General features: G+C 40.1%; 1 protein-coding gene across 1 annotated transcript; it reads left to right on the top strand.

Moving 5' to 3' along the window:
* Positions 1-44: 44 nt before the first annotated feature.
* Positions 45-25,002, top strand: LOC121510588 (minichromosome maintenance complex binding protein). The gene is made up of 16 exons (XM_041788678.1): positions 45-226; positions 1,091-1,182; positions 1,283-1,423; positions 1,552-1,593; positions 1,676-1,765; positions 2,330-2,453; positions 2,593-2,738; positions 13,367-13,464; positions 13,536-13,708; positions 13,984-14,107; positions 14,655-14,772; positions 14,858-15,023; positions 15,124-15,257; positions 21,276-21,443; positions 24,564-24,652; positions 24,806-25,002. Exons 1-16 carry the CDS (start codon positions 169-171, stop codon positions 24,930-24,932), a joined length of 1,890 nt encoding a protein of 629 aa, XP_041644612.1. The 5' UTR covers positions 45-168; the 3' UTR covers positions 24,933-25,002.
* Positions 25,003-27,467: the final 2,465 nt, after the last annotated feature.

The following is a 27,467-nucleotide window of genomic DNA, read 5'->3' as shown; positions in this document are numbered from 1 at the left end:
TCCGGCGCGTCCATGTAAATAAATCAAGCGAACTACCATTTTTCAGCAGTGACGCGGGTTTCCCGCGCTGACTTCTATGATTCCATGTGCGTAAGTTAACAAAGTAGTGCTGTAGTGCGGTTTGTTGTAACCATTGTTCGTATTTCGGACTTTTGCTGCAGGCTCACGATGTCGTCCACACATAGCTGGATTAACAACCCTCTCGCAGTAGTTGAAGAGATGTTTGGTAAGAGACTCCCGGACTCTAAAACCTATCTGTTAGCTTTATAGCCGCTTATTATGCTAACTACAATGCCAGTGCAGCTTTACACTTACTTTTTTGCTAAGTAGAAATTGGATTTACGCAGGTCGTTACTGCCAACCTATGTGTGAAACCCTCTTCCCATGCCAGTTTTACTATAAGTTAATGGATGAAGTGCGGTAATGAAGTTAAAAACCATCTGTGTGAATGACATCCACGCATAAGCCACAGGATGGTGCTTTAATGTCAGTTTATAATATGTATCAGGATTAAGCCATTTAACGCAGATGTCCATCTTTGACAACCTGCGAATTATCTCGAGACTTTATAGAAAGGCACATCCCCTATTGCTCTGTCAGGCCGGTATATCAGCTGTAAATATACACATACACCCATGCTGATTATTTACGTTTAAATTTGTCTGTAATTTAAATGTAATATCGATGTTAACTCATTCCCATTCGTTTTGAAGTAGGATGCACAGATGTGCAATGCAGAAGTGAAACTTTGAAAATAGTTTGATTTAAGAATATTTAAGAGTGTTGGATGTGATATGAGGTTTAAAGCTGTAAAGTCCTGTAGATGTCCTCTTTCCATTAAAGTTTTATTTCACTCCTAATTTGACACAATCATTTGAAGGTCATGCAGCTCCCTTTAAGAAACCAGACCTAAATCTTTCCTCTTGTGCTTACAGCAATTAGCACCACTGAGACATATTTTCATTTAAAGTGTGATTACTTGACTAGCTTTATAATTAAACAGCTTTGTTAGTAATGCAATCTTGAAGGTATTTTTTATTATTGTTGCAGTAAAATGTATTGAAACATTGTGCTGTTTTTCTTATTTTAGCTAACTCACAGAACATTCCAGATTCTGGATGGGAAGCCAAAGCAGTGGATTTCTTTAAGGACCACCTTGAAAAGAACAATGCTCACAGCTTGGTAAATACTTCTAATTCTAGCACAGAGCTCTGAGCCCCAGTGCCACAGTCTTTTTAAAGCATACATTATTGTAAATGACATCTGTCTTATTTTGGTGTAGGTCCCGTCCTTGAATGATGTGCCTCTGCACTACCTGAAGCCCAACAGCCTGGTGAAGTTTCGTTGCTTCATTCAGGACATGTTTGATCCAGAGTTCTACATGGGAGCGTATGAGACTGTTGATCAGTCCACAAAGACTAAAGTAAGTGCTGTCTTACCCTCTTCAGTAGTGGGTTTTTGTTTAAATAAACTAGCCTCTACATGCCTCTTATATGTGATATATATGTCAGATCAGATTATTTATCATATTTTATATCAAACTGTTCCCAGGTGTTGCGATGTGGGAAGTACAAGGATGTAACAGAATGTGGGGTAAGTCCGTCTCTGCTAAATCACTCTATAGATCCATGAATACTTAAATGTACTGAGATAACGGCAACGTGTTTACCAACAGGTGGATTTTAACTCCAGAAACACTGTGACTGCAGAGAGACAGACTTTCTACTGTGTGCCAGTTCCTGGAGAAAATTCCTGGGTGAAAGAAATATCCTGATATTTCCCACATAGTGTCATTCTTACTAAAATATAGATGCACAACAGGTAGGGGTGTGATGAGACACTTGGCTCACGAGAACAGAAGCTATTTTAAAGTTTGTTTAATTTTGATAAAATATGTGAGTAGAAATGTCTTTTATTCATCTGAGAATTGCAAATGCAGAGAAATGCAGATCTATTTCTAAAAGTTTTAACTGTCTTTTGCTGAATATCCCTGCTTACTTATTGTTCAGGTCTTGTTGAGTCAAACTGAATTTTAACATCAAATCAAATCTGCTGGGGGGCTGAGCTGTGACCGAGCAGGACACAAGCAGCTGTGCTTCTTTTTTCCACACCAAACGTTGAAAAGCATCAGGGGTGAATTCATCAGCAACCTCCAGTTAAATATCTGATTCTGTCAAAGTAGCTACTGGCCTGCTTATTGGTCTTAGGAGACATGAGACCTTGTCACACCCCTACACAACGATTGAAACTGTAGTTAATTTTCTATTTGCTTGATTGGACTTTCTCTACAAGCACCAGTATATCTTCCAGTCTTCCTTAATTTTTGCACAGCTATGCCAGCTTTAGCCAAGTGAGAGTGGCTCCTTCAACCTCTTATGCACCGGTCCGACAGAAACGCAGCTACGAAGAGGACGAAGACACGAGCACGCCGACACAGAGGGGAACACTTACTGGTACAGATGACATTGAACGTATGACTGTTGGTGGATTCAAAGTGCTAAAACATTCAATCTCTGGATTTCAGAGGTAGAGAAGTCACTTTCAAACATGAATTGTTGTCATCTATGCACACTGGTTCCTGTCTCCCTTTAGGTTCTCAGAGTCCTACAGAACAGCACAGAAATGGAGACTGTAAGCGTCAGGAGACTGAAGCGCCATCCAGCACAGTGGCATCTGCCTCTCATCTTGACCTCAACTTTCCCCTGCCAGGAGAGAAAGGCCCATCCTGCCTTGTCAAGGTGTGTCCTGTCTCTTCCATTTTTGTGCATCTCATGCCCTCACTTTATTGTAGTGATCCATTACATGGCACAGCACAGCTCTACTTGGTTTGGCATGGCACGGCAGCTCAGCGCAGCAGGGGATTTGCTTTTCCACCACAAACAAGTTATCCATTTTGAGGGGTCTAGAGCTGATGACGCAGTGTTCTGAGTCTTTATATAGAATTTATATGTCTATCAGAAGGGGAAAGGGTCAAACTTTTGTAATTAGTAGGTGCAGAAAAAGTTAGAATCCTGGATCTGCACTTGGTCTTTCCTGATTTCACTCGTCAGTATGAGAAGTCCAGCAGTGCCCAACTATCAGACCGTAGTATGAGCACAGAAATCTGGAGTTTTGGTCTTGTGTCATAAATGTTTAGGTCGGTGAATGCTAACATTAGACCAACACACTGAACAGAGTTATAGACAGCTGGAGCAGAGGCAGGGATAAAATGTATCTCCCTGTCTACCTGTGGGCTGAAAATCTATCATGGGGGGGAAGGTATCGGTAGCCGAGGGGGTTAATCCCCCCGGCAACTCTCACCCTGCGAACTGCTGAGCGTGGTTCAGCATGACGCGCTTGGAGGTGGGGCGTGCTCACTGCTCATGAGCAGGGCCATTTGAATGCAGTGCTCTCTCTCTCTCTTTGTTTCACAGAAACTCTGATCATGGTCGTCCCGTATTTTCATGTGCTGTTCTGCATCCTCTCTTGTCAAACGTCACTTTCTACAGTTGTTTAGTTTGCGAATTTATGATAACTCTGTAAAGTTGCCGTGCTCAGGGTCCAACATTAACGGTTGCCCGAATGCCCGGGGTAACTTCAAGCAAGCAAAACTTGCTAAGGACTTGCCCGATCAGGCAAGCATGACTCTGAGCTTTTCTATTCATTAATTTTATTATTTTCCTCTCTCATTTTTGTTACTATGGGCCCCTGAGTAGCCAGATGCAGTGTGTCGCTGCCTCCTTTGGCTGAGCGTGTCTGCTGATGTGCAGACAGCTGCACAACCTTTAACTAAAAACCTTTATGAAGGTAAACACTGCCATCAGTAAAGATTCATGGTAGGTCACAGCAATAAATCTGTTACCCCCATAAAGAAGACAGGCTTTAACTTCCAAATTTAAACGTTCATTATTTTAAATCCATGTTCTATTACAGTCGGATGCACTCCACGGAGGAGTGATGTAAGAGAAGAGAGCAGAGGAAGTCCGCTGGTGTTGCGTCTTGTCACTTTGTTCATTCATTAAGGTTTGCTGTCGTGTTTAATCTAAAGCTTTCCATTTCCTCATTTTAACTTTTTCTCCAGCCACTTCCTGCCAATGCTCTCCCACACCCAGATCTTTTGACAATTATGCCAACGCGTGTCATCAACGAGCATAACACACGATCACAAGTGGAGATAACGTCATATCTAGTGAAATTTGTACAAACGTGGGTGTTTAATTTGATCTTAATGCACTAATGGTCATAAATATTGTCAAAAGAGCAGAAATATAAAGCCAAAGCTCCAAAATGAGGCAGGGTGAAACGATGTGTCTGGAGAGCTGCAGGTGTGAGGCAGGGCTGGCTTTAGTCATTTGGAGGCCCAGGGCAAAGACCAAAACGAGGCCCCTCCCCTTTTTACTAAAGGATTAATAATGAGAGGAAAAAATTAGAAATGCTCTCTTTAATGTTAATAAATCCACAGAACTACAGTAAATGCCCCAATGTGAGACACAAATACCCAAATAGCCAACCATCATTCATCATTTTCTTTGAAAAGCATCTCAGCGCTCAAACTCAGCTCATTCTAATATCTTAAAAAATCTTTAGGCCAGGTGAACTTTCATAACGCTGGTGTTGGGCCAAAGACGGGTGTCTCCAAAATGACCACTTTTCAGGGAATGAAAAGTTTATAATTTAAAAAATGATATAAATATGATTTCTAAAAACAAATAAAAATCATGAAAAATTGAGATATAAGGTTTTAGCCTGATGTCAGTGATAGATAAAATAAACATATGCTCAGTATCAGTGGCATATTGGTTCTTCTGACTCTGTACAGACATTGTATCCCACCCACACCTCATACTGGAGTCTGCTTAGAGTTGGCCTCATGACCATTTTAAGCACTGGGACAGAAGTGTACCTAAGTTAATTATTATTATTCAGAGGACCTGGAGAATGTTTAAGGATAAATGGAGCTCTTGTACCCTCAATTACTGTCAGATTGCCTAAAAATTAGTAACATTAAAGACAAAACTAAATTGCAATACTTTTTCAAAACTTGATGATTTTACCTTTCTGTACATTTTGTATACAAATTCATTGAATAATTTTGTTTTGAAATGGGTATTTGCATCACGTTTATTATGGAAAAATTATTTGATCAATTTTCATTGTGCCCCTAAATTTCTTTATGTGCACCTAACTTTTTCAACTTAGGAGCACATGTGCTCCTTGGGAAAAAAGTTAGCGTCAAGCCCTGACCCATTCAATTGCTTGGCCAAACAGCCAACTCAGTGCATCCATGCATGTAGCCGTGGTCAAGACAACTTCTTGAAGTTCAAACTGAGCATCAGAATGAGGAAGAAAAGGGACTTAAGAGTTTGAACGTGGCATGGTTGTTGGTGCCAGACAGGCTGGTCTGAGTACTTCAGGAACTTCTGATCTACTGGGATTTTCATGCTCAACCATATCTAGAGTTTATAGAGGATGGTCAGACTGGCTGGAGATGATAGAAAGGCAGCAAATAACCACTCATTACAGTCATGGTATGCAGAATACCATCTCTGAACACACAACACATGGAGCGTTGAAGCAGATGGGCGACAGCAGCAGAACACACTGGTTCCACTCCTGTTGGCTAAGAACAGGAAACCGAGGCGTCATTTCACACGGGCTCAGCAGAACTGGATGATAGAAGTCTGGTCTGATGAGTCTGGATTTCAGCTGTAACATTCAGATGGTCGAGTCAGAATTTGATGTTAACAACATGACAGCATAGATCCATTCTTGCTTGTATCAACTGATGGTGTGGAGGAGATTTTTTTGGCACACTTTGGACCCCTTAGTACCAACTGAGCCTCGTTATAACACCACAGCCTGCCTGAGTATTGTTGCTGACCATGTCCATCCTTGTATGACAGAAGTGTGCCATCTTCTGATGCTACTTCCAGCAGGATAATACACCAAAGCTCAGATCATCTCGAACTGGTTTGTTGAACATGATGATGAGTTTTCTGTACTCCGATGGCCCCCTCAGTCCAAAAGAGAAGCATTGGCATGTGGTGGAACAGGAGATTCTTATCATGGATCTGCAGTCGACAAATCTGCAGCAACTGTGATGCTATCATATAAATATGGACCAAAACCTCTGAGGAATGTTTCCAACACCTTTGTTAAAACTAGGACATGAAATTAAATATAGAGAAAACTCAGACTCTCTCATTTAATTATTCACCTCGAAAAGACATACGCAAAATGTTTAAATTTAAATGGAAAACCAAGATTATGAAATGCTTAGGTGTATATATTCCCAAGACTTTAAAAGATATTTATGATGCAAATTATGGTGTTATCACAAACAAAATTAAAAATGATTTGGATAGATGGTCACCCCTGAAATCTGATTTGTATAACCGAATAGAAGCCATAAAAAGATTATTATTCTACCTCAAATGCTATACCTTTTTCAGTCTCTATCTGTGGAAGTACCGATTAAACCGTTTAACAAGTGGAATCGGACAACATCTAAGTTCATTTGGCAGAACAAGAAACCGAGGGTACGCTTTACACTGGATGGATGTCACTGCTGTGCTTGGAGAGCTACTACAAAGCAGCACAATTGCAGTATATTGTCTACTGGTGCGATGAGGACTACGATGCAAAATGGAAGACTAGAACTAGAACTGAGTCAACTTGATATCCCCCTACAATCTCTGTTAGGTGATAAAAGCAAATATTCAAGTAATTTAAGTGACCTTACAGAAGTTCCCCTCATTTGGTTCAAAGAAATCTGTAATTCACACGTAGAGAGAAAAGCACGGTTATTAAGGTGGGTTGAACATGATAGGGATTTCAGACCAGCACAACTTGATTTGAGATTTAAAGAAATTACCCGAAAAGGCATTACATCATACTGTGTAATTTCATCTGATACTGGCTTGGACTAACCCTTACTGGCTCCAACAATTGCAGGAATAGCATGATTTAGACAAACATGATTTCTACAGGTTTTTACAACATAGGCACCATTTTGATAGAAACATTAAAAAATCAGAGGAATGCAACAGGGACCTCATTAACATTGTCATCGATGCCTATAAAGGCAAAATGTATAAGAAAGTGGTTTATAGGATATATATATATATATATATATATATATATATATATATATATATATATATATATATAAAATATATATATAAAATATAAGGAAGCAAATATAACACTGACAGAGGATGAGTGAATGAACTCCTCCACCAAAATATTATCAGGTTTTTCATAACCCCAAGAAGAACAAATCTACTAAGCGGCAGAACTGAATTTGGATACTGTTGGAGAAAATGTATTTATGTGATGGCTGACCTCTGTCATATCTTTTGGGGTTGCCCAGTAATCCAACCTTACTGGCTAGAAGTGCTTACATAAACAAAATCAATTCTCAGTTTTGAAATTGAGTATAACTTGAAAACTGTATATTTGTGTAATTTACCAATTGAACTCCATCCCCAGGACAAGTACCATCTGAAAATACTACTGATAGCCAGCAAGAAATCAATGCCAAGGAAAATGGCCTAAGAAGGAACCACCAACAGTGAGAGAGTGGACAGCCTCTGTAAATGAAATATACAAAATGGAAATGCTGACCTTCTCCCTAAGATTCTACGGTCATAAAGCCCAGAAGTATTGTTCAAAGTGGCTATTATACGTAAATGAGAAAATGGTATAGAATAATGCCTTTTTTGTTTGTCCTGTATCTACTCTCTATGCTATGACTGAAGTTTGATGCCAACTAGTGTTTTAAGACTGCCAGTAAGTCACTCTGGCATTGGAAACTCCCTTTTTGATATCACTGCTCACAAACCTTTCAACAATTTCCTTCCTCTATCATATTTGTGCCTTATGGTCCTGTCCGAAAAGACAACTTCCCCATTCCCTAAGTAGGTTGAGTGGACTTTCACTGGAGAGACTCCCACTCAGGCCTGGCCGGCTCACAACACACGCGCGCACACACACACACACACACACTTTTCCTTTATTCATTTATTTATTTATTTGTACATCATCTCCCACCCATGGATTGCTGTAACCCTACGCTACACAGAGCAATATTGTTTGTTTATATGTTATGTTCTTTATAGAATTTTAAAACTCTGTACTTAAAAATAAAGTTAAAAAAAAAACTAGGACATGATGAGTTAGCAGCTAGCAAGGTGGGCCTAATAAAGTGGCAGGTGGGTATATATTCTAGATTCATTACAAACAAAGTGAAATATGTTCATGTTTTTGTTTTAATCTTGGTAATTATGGCTTACAGCTCCCCAAAATCAACACAGTATCTCAAGATATTAGAATATTGTAGGAAAGCTCACATGACGTGGAAGAGAGGATTGATATTGTTCTTTTACGACACAAAGTAATGTCAGTCTGAGCATTAATCTCTCTTTACACCTGAGAGAGTGAGAGACAGAGCTGGAAGATGAATGGAGTTTGTTGAAACGTATTTGGTACACCTAAGATGATAAACCTGCTCCACAATCCCCAAACAAAGTAAGCTTTCTTTAATGATAACACAGTCCTCTGTGTTCATATTAAACAGGATATTACAGGAGATGTGCCACATGTTGCTGTTAGAATCACTCACTGAGAAATCCCTGTGTGATGTAACCTTGCAAAGCAGATGGATTTGCCCGTTTCCTTGTTTCCCAGTGGTGAATCCATCTAGCAAAGCTCCCATCTGAACCGTTTGGGGCCGGTCAGAGAGTGACAGGACCAATCAAGCGATGAGAGGCAGTACTTACAGAGTCGTGATGTAAGCAAGCAGCGACAAAAGGCCAGTGCAATTATGGCGGAAGAGCTTAGCATGGATGCTGTTGAAGCAAAAACGACAAAAGTCTTTAGTCACCTTGGGTCACGTAATGCAGTTCTCTATGGAGTTTTACTCCTCGGAAGTGGCGAACCTCATCAGGTGTTTTGTTGCTCTAATTTGCCAGTGAAGATGTGACTGACAGAACATTTATCCAATCACCCTCTGAGTGTTTTTTTAAAGCCTCTGCTTTTTCCCAAACACTGTCTATGGAAGGTTACCAGATGGATGGAAATCCATCTGGCATGTCAGGTTGTGTGATGTAAAAGCTCCACAAAAAAATGTGTGCACTAAAACTCTGTAATTAAGTCATTTCAGTCTGCTCGTGCGTTGTTTGTCATGTTGTGCACGGGGGGTGTGACGACTGACTACGACCAGCAGCTCCTAACCAGTCAGATGGATTTCTAACATTTGATATTTAAGATGTACGAGTCCAGACACAGTGAGAGCAAATCCATGAGCACAGTCCTCAACATTTGTGAATTTTTTTCCTTTGTAAACTGTCAGACAGTATCTGATTTAAGTGACAACAGTAGGAATGGCTTTCTGCCCCCCCCCATTTATGCCCGTTAATAAAAGACATACATTACCAGGTAAAAGTTTGGACACACCTTCTCATTCAATGTTTTTTCTTTATTTTTACTACATTCTACATTGTAGATACATACTAAAGACATCAAATATATAAAGCAAGATATATGGAATTATGTAGCAAAGAACAAAGTGTTCAATAACTCTAAATATGTTTTATATTTTAGATTCCTCAAAGTAGCCACCCTTTGCTTTGTTGACAGCGCTGCAAACCCTTGGCCCTCTCTCAGTGAGCTTAATGAGGTAGTCACCTGAAATGGTTTTCGCTTCAAAGGTGTGCCTTGTCAGGGTTCATTGGTGGACTTTCTTGCCTTCTTAATGGGCTTGGGACCATCAGTTGTGTTGTGCAGAAGTCAGGTTGGTACACAGCTGACAGGATATTTGACAACTGTTAGATTTCATATTATGGCAAGAACCAATCAGCTAAGTAAAGAGAAACGACAGTCCATCATTACTTGAAGAAATGAAGGTCAGTCAGTCTGGAAAATTGCACAAACTTTGAATGTGTCCCCAAGTACAGTCGCAAAAACCATCAAACGCTACAATGAAACTGGCTCACATGAGGACTGCCCCAGGAAAGGAAGACCAAGAGTCACCTCTGCTGCTGAGGATAAGTTCATCTGAGTCACCAGCCTCAGACATCGCAAGTTAACAGCACCTCAGATCAGAGCCCAGATAAATGCCACACAGAGTTCTTGTAGCAGACACATCTCTACATCAACTGTTAAGAGGAGACTGCGCGAATCAGGCCTTTACGTTCAAATGGCTGCTAGGAAACTACTACTAAGGAAAAAAGCAACAAGCAGAAGAGATTTGTTTGGGCCAAGAAACACACGGAATGGACATTAGACCTGTGGAAATCTGTGCTTTGGTCTGACGAGTCCAAATTTGAGATCTTTGGTTCCACCCGCTGTGTCTTTGTGTGACGCAGAAAAGATGAACGGATGGTTTCTACATGCATGGTTCCCACCGTGAAGCATGGAGGAAGAGGTGTGATGGTGATGGCGTGCTTTGCTGGTGACGCTGTTGGGGATTTATTCCAAATTGAAGGTACACTGAACCAGCATGGCTACCACAGCATCCTGCAGCGACATGCCATCCCATCCAGTTTGCATTTAGTTGGACCATCATTTATGTTTCAACAGGACAGTGACCCCAAACACACCTCCAGGCTGTGTAAGGGCTATTTGACCAAGAAGGAGAGTGATGGAGTGCTGCGCCAGATGACCTGGCCTCCACAGACACCTGATCTAAACCCAGTTGAGATGGTTTGGGATGAGATGGACTGCAGAGTGAAGGCAAAAGGGCCAAAAAGTGCTCAGTATCTTTGGGAACTCCTTCAAGACTGTTGGAAAACCATTTCAGGTGACTACCCCATGAAGCTCATCGAGAGAATGCCAAGAGTGTGCAAAGCAGTAATCAAAGCAAGGGTGGCTATTTTGAAGAATCTAAAATATAAAACATGTTTTGAGTTATTTCACACCTTTTTGTTTACTCTTTAATTCCATATGTGTTCATTCATAGTTTGGATGCCTTCAGTGAGAATTTACAATGTAAATAGTCATGAAAATAAAGGAAAAATATTGAATGAGAAGGTGTGTCCAAACTTTTGACTGGTAATGTAAATTATCTGCTGACACAGATGGCAATGCTGTTTGTGTGTGTGGATTAAATAGAGAGAGGCACGTACGTCCAGGTATATACCTGGACACGACTTCACCCTCAGTGTGTGAGACCTTTTTAAAGGAAACTTTAAAACTTTAAAAACTTTAAAAAGACGGTTTGAAAGAGTTGGCTTGAAATTGCACAGTGTGTGCCATAGGTTGACAGTCCTGTATTATAAAAACCTTTCTTGATTGGTGGTTTCAATATTCTGATATTTTGAGATGGTGAATTTTTGATTTCCATAAGCTGTAGGCAGTAATCATTAAGTTTGAAACAAAAGCCTGTATATGTCAGTTTGTAATGATTCTAGAATTTAAGAGTTTCACTTTTTGAATGTAACTAGACAAAAAGTAACTTTTTTCATGGTTTTAATGTTGGAGATGCACATACATTACAGATACACAGCAATTTGACCACCAGCAAATTTCCCCTATCAAGCAGCGTTTCCCAAATGTTTCTGGGGTTCCACTTTAAGGATCTACACGCCATCATGTCCCAGTTCAGACTTAGCCTGATCGATAAATAATTAGGCAGGTTACTGGTTCATAAGTACACCTGTCTGTTTCAACAACATCATTATCTGCACCTTATCAAGCCTGCTGCCTGTGCCATCTTCGGCTGAGTTTCATGTTGGACTCACTCCGACCCGGAATATTCTGTTTTACACACATGAAAGCTACATCTTCACCTCCTTTTTATGGATAGATGTCAGGGCTGAGTGAACGTCTTTCAATTTTAAAAACATATTAAAACAGGCTACTCTTATCATTTAACTAACTTAATGATGATGTTTGAATACAACTCCAGACATTAAACTACCACTGTGTGAAGTCTTAACCAATCAGATCAGGCCATTTTACACTCCACAGACTTGTGTGTAGGTGCCAGTCAGTATGGTTGTGTCCAAGACTAAAACTAAGGATATTTTGTCTCCATTTCTATAACAACCTTGGTTGGGTCTTCACAATATACAGATGAGGATGAAATTATTAGCCCCCATATAAAAATCTTTTTTTTTCCAGTATTTCCCAAGTGCAAGGACTTTTAACACAGCTTTTCCTAGTTTTATTTTGGATGCTTACATTATTTTACTTTGCACACAGAAACAAAATAATTTCACACAAAAAAAAAATACCATGGTCAGAATCATTAACACCCACTCCTGAGCTGACTACAGCTGTCTCCTTTTTGCTGGATAACGGCCTGCAGTCATTTGTGGTAGTCTCAGACTCGTCTCCTGAGGAATCCCAGCCCTTTCTTTCCTCCAGATTTGGTGGTTTCCTGGCATGGACCTTTGTCTTCAGTTCACCCCACAGATTTTTCGATTAGATTCAAGTCAGCCTTTGGTCAGGCCAGTCACTAGGGTTCACTTTGGTCTTCTGGAGGTAGTTCTGCTGCTCTCTCTGATACTGCTCTCCCTCCTCTCTTCCTAACCTAAGCAACGTCTCTGTGGTCAAAGAGTTCTAGTTTAGTTTCATCTGAATGGAGAACATTCTCCAAGTATTCATGGTCTCTCTCCAGGTTGTTCTTCAGTCTGTCTCCTCTGCAGACGTGGAGTTTTTCTTGGTCTGTAATCTCACAGTCTAGTCCTGTGCAGGGCTCTAGTGATGGTCTTCTTTGAGACTACAGTTCCTGACTTGGCTAAGTCCTTCACTAGTGTCTTGGCTGTTGTTCGGGGCTCTTTAGACACATCTCTCACTAGTTTTCTTTCCACAGTCTTTGAAATATTTCTCCTCCTACCTCTGCCAGGCTTGTTCTGGACTGTGTGTCTATCTTTGACTGTCTTGGAGACACTTTTCACTCAAGTTCTTAATGTTTCTGTTTGCAAAGTAAAATAATGTAGCCATCCAAAATTTTTGGAAAAATGTTTTAAAAAATCCTTGGGAAATACTTGAAAAAATCTGTGATTTCATCCTCATCTGTGTTTTATTAGCAAAGCATCCATGACTGTGACTTCAGCTCTCCTGCCATCTAGTGGCTGATAGAGCCTTGTGTTGTGTTGAATGATGGTGTGTTAGGGTTTGCATGCTAAGGAAAACGATGGTCCTGGAGTTTTGCAGGAGAAGGCTTGAAAAGTTAAAGCCACATCTGAGTGGAAAAGATGCACGATAAAAAAATCCCATAACTGGTGCGGATTGGTATTTTACCACAGACGTCATTGACAGTAATCGTGTAGTCGGCTAGCTCAGGGAGGGCCTAGTCAACACTTAAAGGATATTATCCAGGAGTAATTGTTCATAAGGTAATGAAAAGGCTTGAGTTTTAAAATGAATGTTCTGTCTGCAGGTGTATGAGGACTGGGATAGCTACAAAGTCAACGACACACTGGAAGTCTATGGGATCCTCTCTGTCAGCCCAGCCCTCAGTGATGTCGCCAACAAGGAGTAAGTTGTATCGAGTGGAAGTTCACTCTAGTGGTGATGTGTTTTTACTCATTTGTGGTATGTCTGCACAGAGACGGCACTTCATCCTTCCTTGACTCAGCAGAATGCATGGAGACGGCGGAAGAGCAGAGAGTTCACAGCCCACCTGCATCGCTCGTCCCTCGCCTCCACATGCTCTATGCCAAACGAGTGCTGCACAACAACCCCCTGCTGCCCTCGGCCACCCTGGAGGACAACAGTTCTAGTGCGGGCAAGATAACAGAGTATAGACGTAGAGCATACGATGCATTAACACAATCTCAGAATTGGCCAGTAAAAAACGGAATCTACAATTAAATGCAGAATTTTGCAGAAATTAGTTGGACTAAAATGCTGGGGGGTTTTTTGTTTGTTATTTTTGTTTGTTTTCTTGAGAAAGAGTAACATTTATTTGGTAAGCTTCCAGCTCAGCAAAGAGGTCAATTCTAGTCACTGGTCATAAAGCATGTAGTCATCGTCCTCTCTGTCCTTCATCCTCAGTTTTGTCTCCAACGGTCAGCGAGATGGCGTCTGTGAAGGCAGAGCTGCACACGTACTTGACTCATGTTCTTCTGGGAGATGCGCTAGCTGCTGAGTACCTCATCCTGCATCTCATTTCTAACGTGTACGTTTGATTTAATGTTTTGGGTGTTAGTTCAGTGCACACCCATGATGTAAATCCTTACTTTCTCGCGAGGCAGCCAAAACCGGCCACATGGACCAGAGAGAGCTGTGACAGGAGAGCAAATAAGGATTTAAAACTAACAGTACAATCAAGGTAGCAAACAAAGCTGCAGGCTTTATCAGGAGAGTCGCACTAAAAATGACTGAATATATAGCTACATAAACTGTGTTTTTTTTTTCAGCCGTAACTTATGACCTTCCCTGTCTAATTCTTTAATGAGAATAAAGCGGCTGGACATTCAGCTGTCAGTTTTTCCAGAACCCACTTCTTAAGGTTTCCACAAGAGAATTCCTCCTAATTAATACAGAAAGTTTCTCAGAAATATCTGTTTTATTAAAGGGAGCTCTGCTGTATAGAGCTGATTTGGTCTAGCAGAGTTCCTCTGAGTTGGTCATTTCCATGAATTATACATAGAGGTCCTTTTTGTTTTAATGTGACATTATACCAGGGCTTTTTCCTCTGACTATGCTCCTCATTTTTCTTGAAGGTACACCAGACGAGACGTACTCCCACTGGGCAAATTCACATTAAACCTGAGCGGCTGTCCGATAGTGTCCTCGTACACCGAGCACCTGTACCAGATCATCCAGCAGCTCGTTCCTTCTGTGAGAGAACCTGTGGCTTCATGTTGCTCCTAATGTTGTCATATTTGTTTGTCATTTGAAATGAACGACGGTCCTTTTTTTCCAGTCGTACTATCTCGGTATGAGCCTCCAGAACATGAACCAGATGCGATTGGTGCCCAAGAAGGATTATGTGGGAAACCGGCTGCTGAGCGGAGCCCTGCAGCTGGCTAGAAACACGGTCCTCTTCCTCGATGAAACCCAGCTGGAGCAGGGACAGCTGGACACAGCGGGTGAGGCTCCTGGAAGGGTCTGACACTCACTTTCTTCTCTTTGGCATGTAATTACTGGTTGTATGATTTGGCTGAGTCAGCATGTAATTGTGTTGTGTAGGTGTGCGTAACATCACAGCCCTGGGTAACCTGATCTCATGGCAGAAGGTTGAATATGACTTCAACTTCCACCAGATGGAATTCCCCTGCAATATTAACGTGCTCGTCACATCTGAGGGACGCTCACTGCTGCCGGTAAGGACAGAGGCATGCAGACACAAGTCTGAAATTCACGTCTACCCGCCACTTGCTCCTAACAGCCTGGACCGACCCCTCCCCAACATGGCCGGGGGGGGGTTTAGGTTGGCCTCTGCTAAGGGTTAGCCATGTCTGATTGTGGGTGTGGTCTGCAGCTTGCATTATGCTGCTATTGGTCAGCTCTGGCTCGTGTCTCACACTGATGTGAACAGTCAGAGGCATTTGCTGTGTGCTATTCCTGTGTGTTGGTCTGCTGGGTTGCCATGATGGCATGTGTGTGCCACAGCAACAGTTCTGGAAGAGACGTCAGGCTCACTGTCTACAGTGAATGTTGTAAACAACTTCTATGGTTGATCAAAATGCACAAAGAAGTTACTAGCTTTAAATAATCAAGCTGAGCCGAGGTACATGAAACAGCGGGGCCAACAGAGGGGCTGAGCTGATCTTTCATTCTTTGCTGTGTACGCTTTCATAAACACCTAAAGTGTTTATTCTGTCATCCTAGAAGAGAAGTAAGAGAAGGTTTTTTCTGCTGGTAATTGATATAAAAAATAAATGAAGTTAGTCACATAAATAAGCCGTGATAAATTATGATTAATTTAAAATCCCACCATTAACTTCAGTTTGGTTTAAAATAAAAGAAGCTCAATTATGCTAAACTTCAGTTTTTAAACTTTAACATCTCAGCTTAGTTATAATTTGTAAATTAAATATTTTGTATTCACTGATATTTATGAACTGCAAACTTAATCAGCAGACAAACACATCCAGTACAAAATCATTTCTGCTGTAAGTGAATAAAAACTGCCTTGAAGCCCCCTCAAACCTTAAACCATTGGGTCCCAACCTGGGGTCTAGGACCCAAGGGGGGTGCCAAAGATCTTAGCAGGGGTGCAAGGCTTGATAAAGACTAAATCCATGAAAAAGCAGATATTTTTTAAAATTTATTTTATATCTTTTATACAAAGGTCTTTCTAAACTACTAGCATCAGAACCTAGATATCACAGACACCAAGTAAACCATGATATCATAACATCATTAGTGTGCAGGCATTGTAACCATATGACTAAGATATCCATGATCAGTAGAGCATAGGCATCATAGAAACCATAGAAACAATAAAAACACAGCAACCCAGCTACAAAGGTTGAGACCAAGAGGACCAAAATGCAGGAGTGAACAGTTAAAAGGGACATAAAGAGTTAAAAAAACGAGAGAATGAAGACATTAAACAGAGGGTAAAAGCAGTCAGATGTGATAAGAGAAGCAGAACAAGAGCCAGTAGATACAGTAAATTTGCAGTGAAGGGGGAAAAATCAGTTAAAAATAAAGCTCTATACAAATGAGCCATCAAAACTGATAATTTAACTCATTGAGTGCCAGCCCTTTTATAAAATGGAAAGTGGCTTGTGCCAGCATTTTTGGCCATTTTGAGTCATCTTTCAAGATCCACAGAATATTTTGAACTATGATTCTGAAAACACCAAATAACTCAAATGAAAGAAGAAACTCTCTATTTCATCATGGAAAAAAACATTTCTTTGTAGCTTGTTCCATTCTTGATTTAATCTTGTTGAATAGAGGCTAGTTTCACCAAAAAGACCACTTTTTTTCTAGAAGCTGAGAAAAATGCATTTTTTGTGAAAGAGAGTCTGTCAAGCAGAACAGTGATTTGAATGTTATAATTATGCCTTCAATAACTAAAAAAGATCTGAAAATTGTATAACAAATGTTTATTGTAAAATAAATAACAATGCTTCCAGTCACTGTCGTTCCATTCACACTCTGGAACTGGACAGCCTCCACGGGACCTCCCTATACGCCCACGTCCACTCCTGCTTGTCGCTGTATGCATCCAGCTGGCGAGAGGCTGCCTTATGTCTCTGATGCACAGGGGAGATCTTGCAGCATTCTTTAGCCCCTTTGCCAGCCAAGGCAGATCAATAAAAGCGCTGATCCCTGTATTCGTTGTTGTTAAGTTCAGTGTTGTTTCAGTGAGTAAGCGATTTCTCAGGCAAAAGTTTAAAGTTTCTTCCAGCGTCTAAGTTAGAACTTTTAGCTTAGATTACCTCCATAATGATCGCTCTGCTCTTTGACCCCAGGGTCTCCACCTCTGATGTTTGATCTACCGTCATGTTCGACTGTAGTGTTCCAACTATGTATCCCAGAAGCCCCAAAATTACTCACAGGGAGCATGAGAGCGCCCCCTTGTGCTTGCCGCCGAAAAAACACTTTGACGTATATATACGTCACTATATAAAAAGGCACATAAACTTTTTTTTCTCACCGTCCAACATTAAATCAGATTAAACTTTTCCTGTTTTTGGTCAATTAGGATTAACAAAATTGTTTCTATTTGCTAAATGCCAGAATAATGAGAGAGATCATTTTTTTAGACAATTTGTTATTATTTTCTTGAGAGTCAGAAGTTTACATACATTTCCTTAGTATTTGGTAGCATTGCCTTTAAACTGTATGACTTGGGTCAAATGTTTTGGATATGCTTCCACAAGCTTCTCACAATAGTTTGCAGGAATTTTGGCCCATTCCTCCTGGCAGAACTGGTGTAACTGAGCCAAGTTTGTAGGCGGCCTTGCTTGCACATGCCTTTTCAGCTCTGCCCATAAATTTTCAATGGGATTGAGATCAGGGCTTTGTGACGGCCACTCCAAAACACTGACTTTGATATCCTGAAGCCACTTTGTAAGCAGTTTGGCAGTATGCTTAGGGTCATTGTCCATTTGGAAAACCCATTTGCGCCCAAGCTTTAACTTCCTGGCTGATGTCTTGAGATGTTGCTTCAGTATTACCACATAATGTTCTTTCCTCATGATGCCATCTATTTTGTGAAGTGCACCAGTCCCTCCTGCAGCAAAACAACCCCACAACATGATGCTGCCACCCCCATATTTCACAGTTGGGGTGGTGTTCTCAGGCTTGCAAGCTTCCCGCTTTTTCTCCAAATGTAACGATGCTTACAAATCACAGTTGCAATATTGAGGAAAAAAACTGCAATTAGAATATAAGGAAAAATGTTTGGGAAGCACTGCCCTAAACGATGCTGATGGGTCTGCAGTAGTTTAGCGATAGCATTGATGAGCTTAGCTCATGTCGTTTTTTTTTTTTTTTTAACAAATCCAGAGGAAGTCATGGTCAAACTTGGTCATATATTTAATTTGCTTTATTGTTTTTTAACACGTTGAGGTTTACAGTCCTGGTGCTTCTTGCATATTAATACCTAAGCTTTTTTGATAGTGGCTGTTGAATTAATCATGGGTTGTACAAGTTTTACAAATAGTACCACAAATATAAGGGCTGCACTGCATTGGTTTAGCACTTGCATAAAACCAACGTCAGCCCTGCTGACAGATACTGGCCATCAGCAGATTCACAGGTGGAGAGAAATGTTTAACCAAATAAACCCAAACAGGTAAGTTAATACAGAAGGAAATGGAAAATTGTGAACAAGCACATTAAGCTCAGTCAGGTCACACACTCGTATCACAGCATTTCTTTTCTTTTTTTTTTTTTTTTTGTCGGAAACAGAAAATGATTATTTACCCGTCCCTGTGTAAGATCAGGACAGAACAGGTTACACACGTGGACAAAATTGTTAGTACCCCTCTGTTAATGAAAGAAAAACCCACAATGGTCACAGAAATAACTTGAATCTGACAAAAGTGATAATAAATAAAAATTCATTGAAAATTAACCAATGAAAATCAGACATTGCTTTTGAACTGTGGTTCAACAGAATTATTTAAAAAAAACAAACTCATGAAACAGGCCTGGACAAAAATGATGGTACCCCTAGAAAAGATTGAAAATAATGTGACCATAGGGACATGTTAAACCAAGGTGTGTCCTCTAATAAGCATCACAGGTGTCTACAAACTTGTAATCAGTCAGTCGGCCTATTTAAAGGGTGACAAGTAGTCACTGTGCTGTTTGGTGACATGGTGTGTACCACACTAAACATGGACCCGAGGAAGGAGAGAGTTGTCTCAGTAGATTAGAAAGAAAATTATAGACAAGCGTGTTAAAGGTAAAGGCTATAAGACCATCTCCAAGCAGCTTGATGTTCCTGTGACTACAGTTGCACATATTATTCAGAAATTTAAGATCCACGGGACTGTAGCCAACTTCCCTGGACGTGGCCGCAGGAGGAAAATTGATGACAAATCGAAGAGACGGATAATAAGAATGGTGACAAAAGAGCCCAGAACAACCTCCAAAAAACATTAAAGGTGAACTCCAAGGTCAAGGTACATCAGTGTCAGATCACACCATCCGTCATTGTTTGAGCCAAAGTGGACTTCATAGGAGACGACCAATGAGGACACCACTGTTGAAAACAAATCATAAAAAAGCGAGACTGGAATTTGCCAAACTGCATGTTGACAAACCACAAAGCTTCTGGGAGAATTTCCGATGGACAGACGAGACAAATTGGAACTTTTTGGCAAAGCACATTAGCTCTATGTTCACAGACGCAAAAATGAAGCATACCAAGAAAAGAACACTGTCTCTACTGTGAAACATGGAGGAGGCTCTGTTATGTTCTGGGGCTGCTTTGCTGCATCTGGCACAGGGTGTCTTGAATATGTGCAGGATACAATGAAATCTCAAGACTATCAAGGTATTCTAGAGAGAAATGTGCTACCCAGTGTCAGAAAGCTTGGTCTCAGTCGCAGGTCATGGGTCTTGCAACAGGATAATGACCCAAAACACACAGCTAAAAACAGCCAAGAATGGCTAAGAGCAAAACATTGGACTATTCTGAAGTGACCTTCTATGAGCCCTGATCTAAATCCTATTGAACACGTGGAAGGAGCTGAAACATGGCGTCTAGAGAAGGCACCCTTCAAACCTGAGACAACTGGAGCAGTTTGCTGATGAGGAGTGGGGCCAAAATACCTGCTGAGAGGTACAGAAGTCTCACTGAAAGTTACAGAAATCGTTTGATTGCAGTGATTGCCTCAAAAGGTTTTGCAACAAAATATTAAGTTAAGGGTACCATTATTTTTGTCCAGGCCTGTTTCATGAGTTTGTTTTTTTTAATAATTCTGTTGAACCACAGTTCAAAAGCAATGTCTGATTTTCATTGGTAATTTTCAATGAATTTTTATTTATTATCACTTTTGTCAGATTCAAGTTATTTCTGTGACCATTGTGGGTTTTTCTTTCATTAACAGAGGGGTACTAACAATTTGGTCCACGTGTGTAGCTATCCTTCAGGTGGAACTTGAGGTTCGACTGTGATAACATTTCAAGAAAACTGGCTCAGATAAGCTAAAGCCGCGTTTTCATCAGGTGGTCCAGTGTGAGATGGTTCGGTACCTTAAATCCCAGAATAGTTTGTTCTCCACAGGCACCCGTACCATTACTTGGTGGGTGATTGTTGAGGCCGTGCCATTGACGTCACAGTCAACATGAGTCTGCTGTTAGTGACAGAAATCAGCAGAGAATAGCAGTAAGCGGCTTTATTTCAGCTGAAACTGCCTTTTTGATGGACTGCAGCGATCCTCAGCTGATGGAATACATGTACAGAATTGTTTGGAGCCATAATGGTGAAGCTGAGCTGTAAAGTAGGTACCACCTTAAATTTCAGCAAAGGATTATGGGCATCCCTGGTTAACACGGCTGGCTTTAAAGGGGAAAAACTAAAAAAACACTTATATTTATCATAGATTAAATAATTAAGCCTATGTAAATTAACAGGATTTCTGTTTGGTTACAGAAGTTTTTTTTTCCTGTGAATGCTTCAGGAGGCGCTGACAGTTTATACAGCATTATATCTAAGTTAAGAGCTGTGCCGTGAGAATTTGTCACATTAAAAATAAACTAAAGATGTTTCTGGTGTTAAAATCAAACCCCATTAAGTAAGAAAGCGTGGGTCTGGTTTTAGACAGAGTGAGGGGAGGAACCATTTATTTATTGTTCAGAATCACTAGTCTGTCTGCATATCTTCTGCATTCCTTGGAACAGTAATGGTCTGTGTTCTTCCTCCACAGTCAGACTGCCACATCCACCTGCAGCCTCAGGTGAACCAGTCTCACCTGGAGGAGTATATAAGCAGCATCCACATGCCTTTGCATGTTTCATCACAGTTAAATAAGTTCAGAATCTACCTGAGTGTGGCTCGGCTGCTGGACTACAGTATCTCTGATGAGGTGACAAAGGTAAGGACTGCTGTTTACTCACATCTACTGTCTGTTTATTATTCCTAAATGGATTAAATTCATTTTTGACCTCAAAGTTCAACACAATACCCCATAATGACAAAGTGAAAAAAGTTTGTTTACAGCAAGTGATGTTGACAGGCACTGGGTGCTACATCTGTTATGCCTCTACTGGCCGTGGCATTATGGCATTGCAGTGTCGTGATGAAAGGTTTAAACCAAAAAACTCTACGGAAAGTATAGAGAGCTCGGGGGTGAAACTAGAACTCCTAATTTACGCGCTGCCTGCAGAACTCGCTCAGTTTGTGTCTGCAGACTTCAGAAGATTCCATAAACAGCACTGATTGACCCAGCAGATTTACAAAACAGGCTTCTCAAATCAAGTCCTGTTTTGTAGCTTTCTTTGTCTCTCTGTCTGTCCCTTCCCCTTCCCCATGCATAAGTCATACATTTTATTGATATTATTTAAAATTTAGCACCCTCACATCTTGCTTTTAGCATGTTTTTGAAACGGCTCCCGCATCCCAAAGCATTAAATAAGACATAGTGATAAGAAATAGACGCCAATAAAATAGAAGCACTTATTACACACAATTATTCCACAAACAGAGAGACCAAATAGGTCAGAGTTTTTTATCATCATACAGGTCAAAAGAGCAGCTCCGTTCTCCAGGTCCAGAGATGCTGTTAAGTCATTACTTTACAGTCTATTAACTCAAAAAAACTGGGTTTGCAAAAATTACAGATGGACTCCCTTAGAAAAACATTTTAGATTTCTGATAGAGAGAACAGCTCTCAGACCTCTGTGTGAATGATGGAGCTTTATTCCTGCTAGAATGTGAAATATTACACTCATGCGTGAAGTAGAGGATGTTACAGGATTAAGTTTCCCTTTTTGACAAATAGGAAATATAAAAAAAAATGTTGGCATACAAAACTTCTTGGGAGAGGATCTTAAAACCACAATAATGACGTAATGTTGTGTAATTGTTTAACTTCCTTTCCTTTTAACTTTAATAAATGTAAACTGTCATCAGAACGGCCACCCAGAGTAAGGTTTACTCCACAGCTGCCCTAAATTAACAGCATAATAACCAAAATCATCTGTTTCTGTAACAGTTAATACATCAGTATTTTTTTCAATGCTGAACTATAATTATTATTGTTATTAGGGCTGGGCAGTTAATCCCAAATTAGACTAAATTGCAATATGGCCTGCAGCAATTTTCAAATTGCAGAAGATGCAGTATTTCTTTGACCTTTAAATTTGTGTCAAAATATCAGTTTTGACATTTTTATGCAGCATAGATGCTATGCATTGCATATCATGCAATCATTCCAGTGCCATATTTTTAGAATTGAATTTTTAATTGTACAAAAAAATTCAATTTAATTCATTTTTTTAATGTTTTTCTAATTTAATATAAGAATTATATAAAAATTACCATTCCTTTTAACACAGCAGTTCATATCCAATTTGCAAAATGACACAAAATCATCACTATAAAATATTTTTTCAAAATTATTCAGCCCTCATTCAATCTCATATTTTGTTGGTTATGGCATAGAAGGATTTATTGCTTTTTTGCTGGAAAATGTATGAGATGAGGAACTTAAGAAATTATTGCATATTAAATCGCAATTGCAATATTGGATACAAAAAATACAATTAGATTTTTTTTCCCAAATTGTTCAGCCCTAGTTGTTATCCATTTATTTTCAAATTTACTGTTTACAAAAAAACAGGAAAAAATAAAAGCACGTTGTTGTTTCTTGATTACGATGCAAAATTATAATTGACAGTCATTCCTGAAAAGAAAAGTTAGTTTTAGTGGTTGACTTTAGTGGTTTAGTTTGATTAATTTCTGACTTCTCAGAGGAGCCCAGTAAGCCTGCTCAGATTTGGGTCTAAAAAGGTGAATTCAGTTTGAAATTTCTCAGTCCTGTTCTAAATGGTAAAACGTGTAGAGCTCACTGAAAATGAGCCTTAAAGCGCTTCATGATGCTGGATGGAAACAAACGGAGAAAGTGTTTTCTCAGTGTGGGCAAGGACGCTGGTACTTCGAAAATAACCCAAGGAAGAGAAAGTTAACTGAAGCAGCTCCTCAGATTTAAAGTCCTAGACACAGAAGGAAGAGCACTGCTGGTCTTCAGGCAGAGATGATTGCTTCTAGATCAGAGCCTGAGGAAGTCTCCAGAGGGAAGAACAGCTGCTAACAAACATCCAGAAAAACCTCAAATTTACCAGGGAGCACAAACTTTGAACTCTTCTGTCAGCATCATGGTGTTTATGTCTGCAGAAAAGCTGGAGAACGTTTTGATGCCAGATGCTCCCAGAGTGAGACACAGTGGAGATTCCATTACAGTATGGGGTTCCATCTGTGGAAACGGCGTGGGCCAAGTAGTGAAAATCGACAGTATCATGAACAAGAACGTCTATCTCAACATCTCTCTCTTTTCTGGACTCTGACTGGTCGAGGATTCATATACCACCAAGACAATGAGCCCAAGCAGACCTCAAGGCTGTGACAGCAGAGACTATTAGACCAAGGAAAAGGAATCTGGAGGACTGGAACTGATGGACTGGACAAAGTCTGGATTTAAATCCTATTGAACATTTGGGATATAGAAGATTCAACAATTGATTACACCAAAGTTTTATCTAAAGCAATTCAGTGGGAACGGCTAATAAGTTTGTTTCTTGGTCAGTAACATCAAAATTAGCCTTTAAAATCAGAATGAAATGAATCATGATTAAAAATCATGATTACTTTCTTTCCCACCCCATTACCAATTTATCTACTTGCTTATGGAATGTTTCAGGCATTTTAGAATGGTCAGTCTTTTATTCCCAACTTTTTTGGAACACATTGCAGGCATTAAATCAGAATGTGTATTTCCAAAGTCAGTGTGCATCAGGCTGCTGTACTTTCTGTGTGAAGTTGAATTTATGGGGAAAAGGATTTGCAGATCAACATGTCCTGTTGTTATGATTGTACAGAATGTCCCAACATTTTTGGATTCTATCAGTATCTTCAAGTGCTTGCAGGTTTGTTTGCATCTGTTGGTGTGTTTGTCCTCATGGGCAGTGTGTTCTGAACATCACATGCTCTCTCTCAGTCAGTGGAGGAAGACTTCGTCGACATGAGGAAGGATGACCCCCAGAGCATTTCTGCTGAAGACCTCCACAGGATGCTCGTCGTTGCAAGGTGGGCCAAGATTTCACTTTTCCTCTTCATGTCACATAATAAGTAACAGTTAGTTTGAAGAACAATGAAAATACCTGCTAGAGCAACCTCAATGTCCCAGTGCTGGTATGGAGGATGATTTTTCAGCAGGACTGACGGTGACTCTCTTGGCAGGTTGCTGTCTCTTAGCCTCGGACAGACCTCTCTGACCACAGACAGCTGGCTGCGAGTCAAACACATCGAGATGCTGAGAAGAAGCAGGATTGAGCAGTACAAGTCTGTCAATGGCAATGAGCAGTGATCACACAAAGATGACTGTGTACTGTTTTTGTTTGACAGAACAAAGCTTATATTAAAGAAATGTAAAGTTGTTTTTCTTTGAGATGAATCTGTCATTTATTCTCACCGAACTGACAAAGGGCAACGTTTGTAGTACGAGTGTGTGTGTGTTTGTGTATATATATATATATACACAAATAAAAGTCAAACCATAACTTTGCATCATAACTGTGAGATGCAAAATTAAGAATATGAAAATAAAACAGAAATTTATTTTCCCACATTCCTGACTTTTTTCTAATTATATTAACTTTTTACTTTTTCTCATTTTTACAATCTAACAAGGATAATTTAAATCATCAAGGTTAAGTTTACATTTTTAAACTAAAGGAAATCTGCAGACCTCATAGTGGTGGGCCAGGTATAATGAAAATAGGATATGATCTGGTGGGCCAGGTATAAATGTACCAGGGGCCAGATTTGGCCCCCAGGCCTTGAGTTTGACACCCCTGCTCTAAACGTTCCTCTTAGCTCAGATTTGAGCTTAGGAAATTGGAAAGATATAGGAAAGATCAGGAGAACAGGGAGGGCGATCATCACTGTGGTTTGTTTTTGTCCACAAACTTCTTAACTGTGAGCTGGAGCGTTGTTCTGATGAAGAATGAACCCACAGCTGTGCCCTTTTTTCAGACATTTTCTCTGTTTTTCTAGAACCTGTTTGCAGTAGTGTTGATTCACCGTTGACCCATAATGATCCTCTCAGTCTGAAAGAGAACGATTAGCATGGCCTTAAATTTGGACCGTCTTTGTTGAGCTTCCTTCATCCTTGGTGACAATGGTGTTTTCCAAGCACTGACTGGTGTTTTGTCTCGGAATAGTATTGGAAGATCCGATTTCATCGCATGTAATCACTCCTAAAAAAGTAGCTTTGTTCCAAAATGTGTCTGCAGAATTTTTCCTTTCCATCAGGAGTCCTAAGCTTTGGAACACAAGTTTGTCATGTTCAAATTTTCATTAATTAATTTCAATCATTAATTAGTGGAGCTGCCTCTTTATCAGTGAAGACCATTTCTGCTCTCATTCTTATCCTGAGTCGGTGATCAATTCCAACCATTTGTTCAGGTCGTTGAATGTTTTCAGAAGTTTCTGATGGTCATGGATGTCCAGAACGTTCCTGGTCTTGGACCTCCTCTCTGCCTTCAGTAAATCTTTAGTTCGATCAAACACGTGGCTGTGACATGCAGAGTTCCCCACACACCTCAGTGAATGGACCAACAGATTCAGCTGCTGGTTGTATAATACAATTTGTTTCTCAACTAGCTAAGCTAATCATTTTCCGACACTTTGGCAAAAGCACGTGCGCTTCAGTCAGTAGCTGGCAGTGAACTTATTGGACACACAGCAGCTGTACGTGAATAATTAACCTTTAAATCCGAGCATTATCTAAACACATGAGGTATCCTTGAAGAAGGTTAAACATGAGAGCTCTGAGATCTATGTGGGACTGGATTTTAGAATGTTAGAAAGTCCCTCACATCTTTCCTGGCTGGGTTTTATATGCTCAGGGCAAATATCTGAGCCCATGACATCATCAGTCTTGATGGGGAATGGCCCCACCATGAGATAAGTTCACTGAGCAGTTCATCTCAATTATTAGCTGCCTTTACTGAAAGTTAACAGTCAGTTAAAATGTGTGTTTTTGTTCCCAAATCTAGCAGCAATGACGACCTGCTGGTCATTAAAAGAATCATGAGATTTGTACCAGAAAACAGTAAATTTAATCTCCACCTTCTGTCTCTCTACTCTGATCAGAAGCATGTTTTTAAATTTGAAATGATCACTTTGCAGGGACTTTCATATTTAACAGTGAGTGTGAACCGTATGGTTTTATCCTCATAAGCTCTGTCTCATTATTAATAGCCATACCTCTTACACCCACACCTAACTGCCCATGTATATATAACATGTTTACTATATCACCTCTTCTTTCTTCTACTTTTGCTGTAAGGAAATGTGAAAGAACACACGCAAAGATTAGAATAAATAGGTTACTTTAATAGACAATAAATACAACCTCAGAACACTGTGTTAAACAATGACAATTGTAAATAGAACAACGGAGCAGGGACAGAAATGGTGCTCGTACTTGAAAAGGTGCTGAAACAGTGATATCTATTTGTCATTATCTTTCTGAATGGAAAGGGAGAACAACCACACAAAAATAAAGAGGTGGCTGCAAAAGCACTTCTTGTTGAACAGGAAAAGAGGGAAATCTCACACACTTAAACAAAGGGGTCAAATAAGGCTGTCAGCATTTGCATATAAACCCAGATCCCAACAATGGTTGGTCTGGTCGTTATCATTAATGTTGAGGATTATTGGTCCATGGAACTTAATCCACACAGTTGAAAACAGAATAAGTTTCTATTCTGCTTGAGAACTCCTCCAGTGTTTGCAATCCTAGAAAAAAACACCCATAGCCTCTACATGAAGACTGCATTACAGCGATCACCACACCCACGTTAAATAGTAAGTAATCCACTAGAGGTCTGCTTTC

The sequence above is a fragment of the Cheilinus undulatus genome, linkage group 6, assembly GCF_018320785.1.
Source record: "Cheilinus undulatus linkage group 6, ASM1832078v1, whole genome shotgun sequence".
NCBI lineage: Eukaryota > Metazoa > Chordata > Actinopteri > Labriformes > Labridae > Cheilinus > Cheilinus undulatus.
Note: the sequence above shows the minus strand (reverse complement) of the source record. Positions and strands in the feature narration are given on the sequence as shown.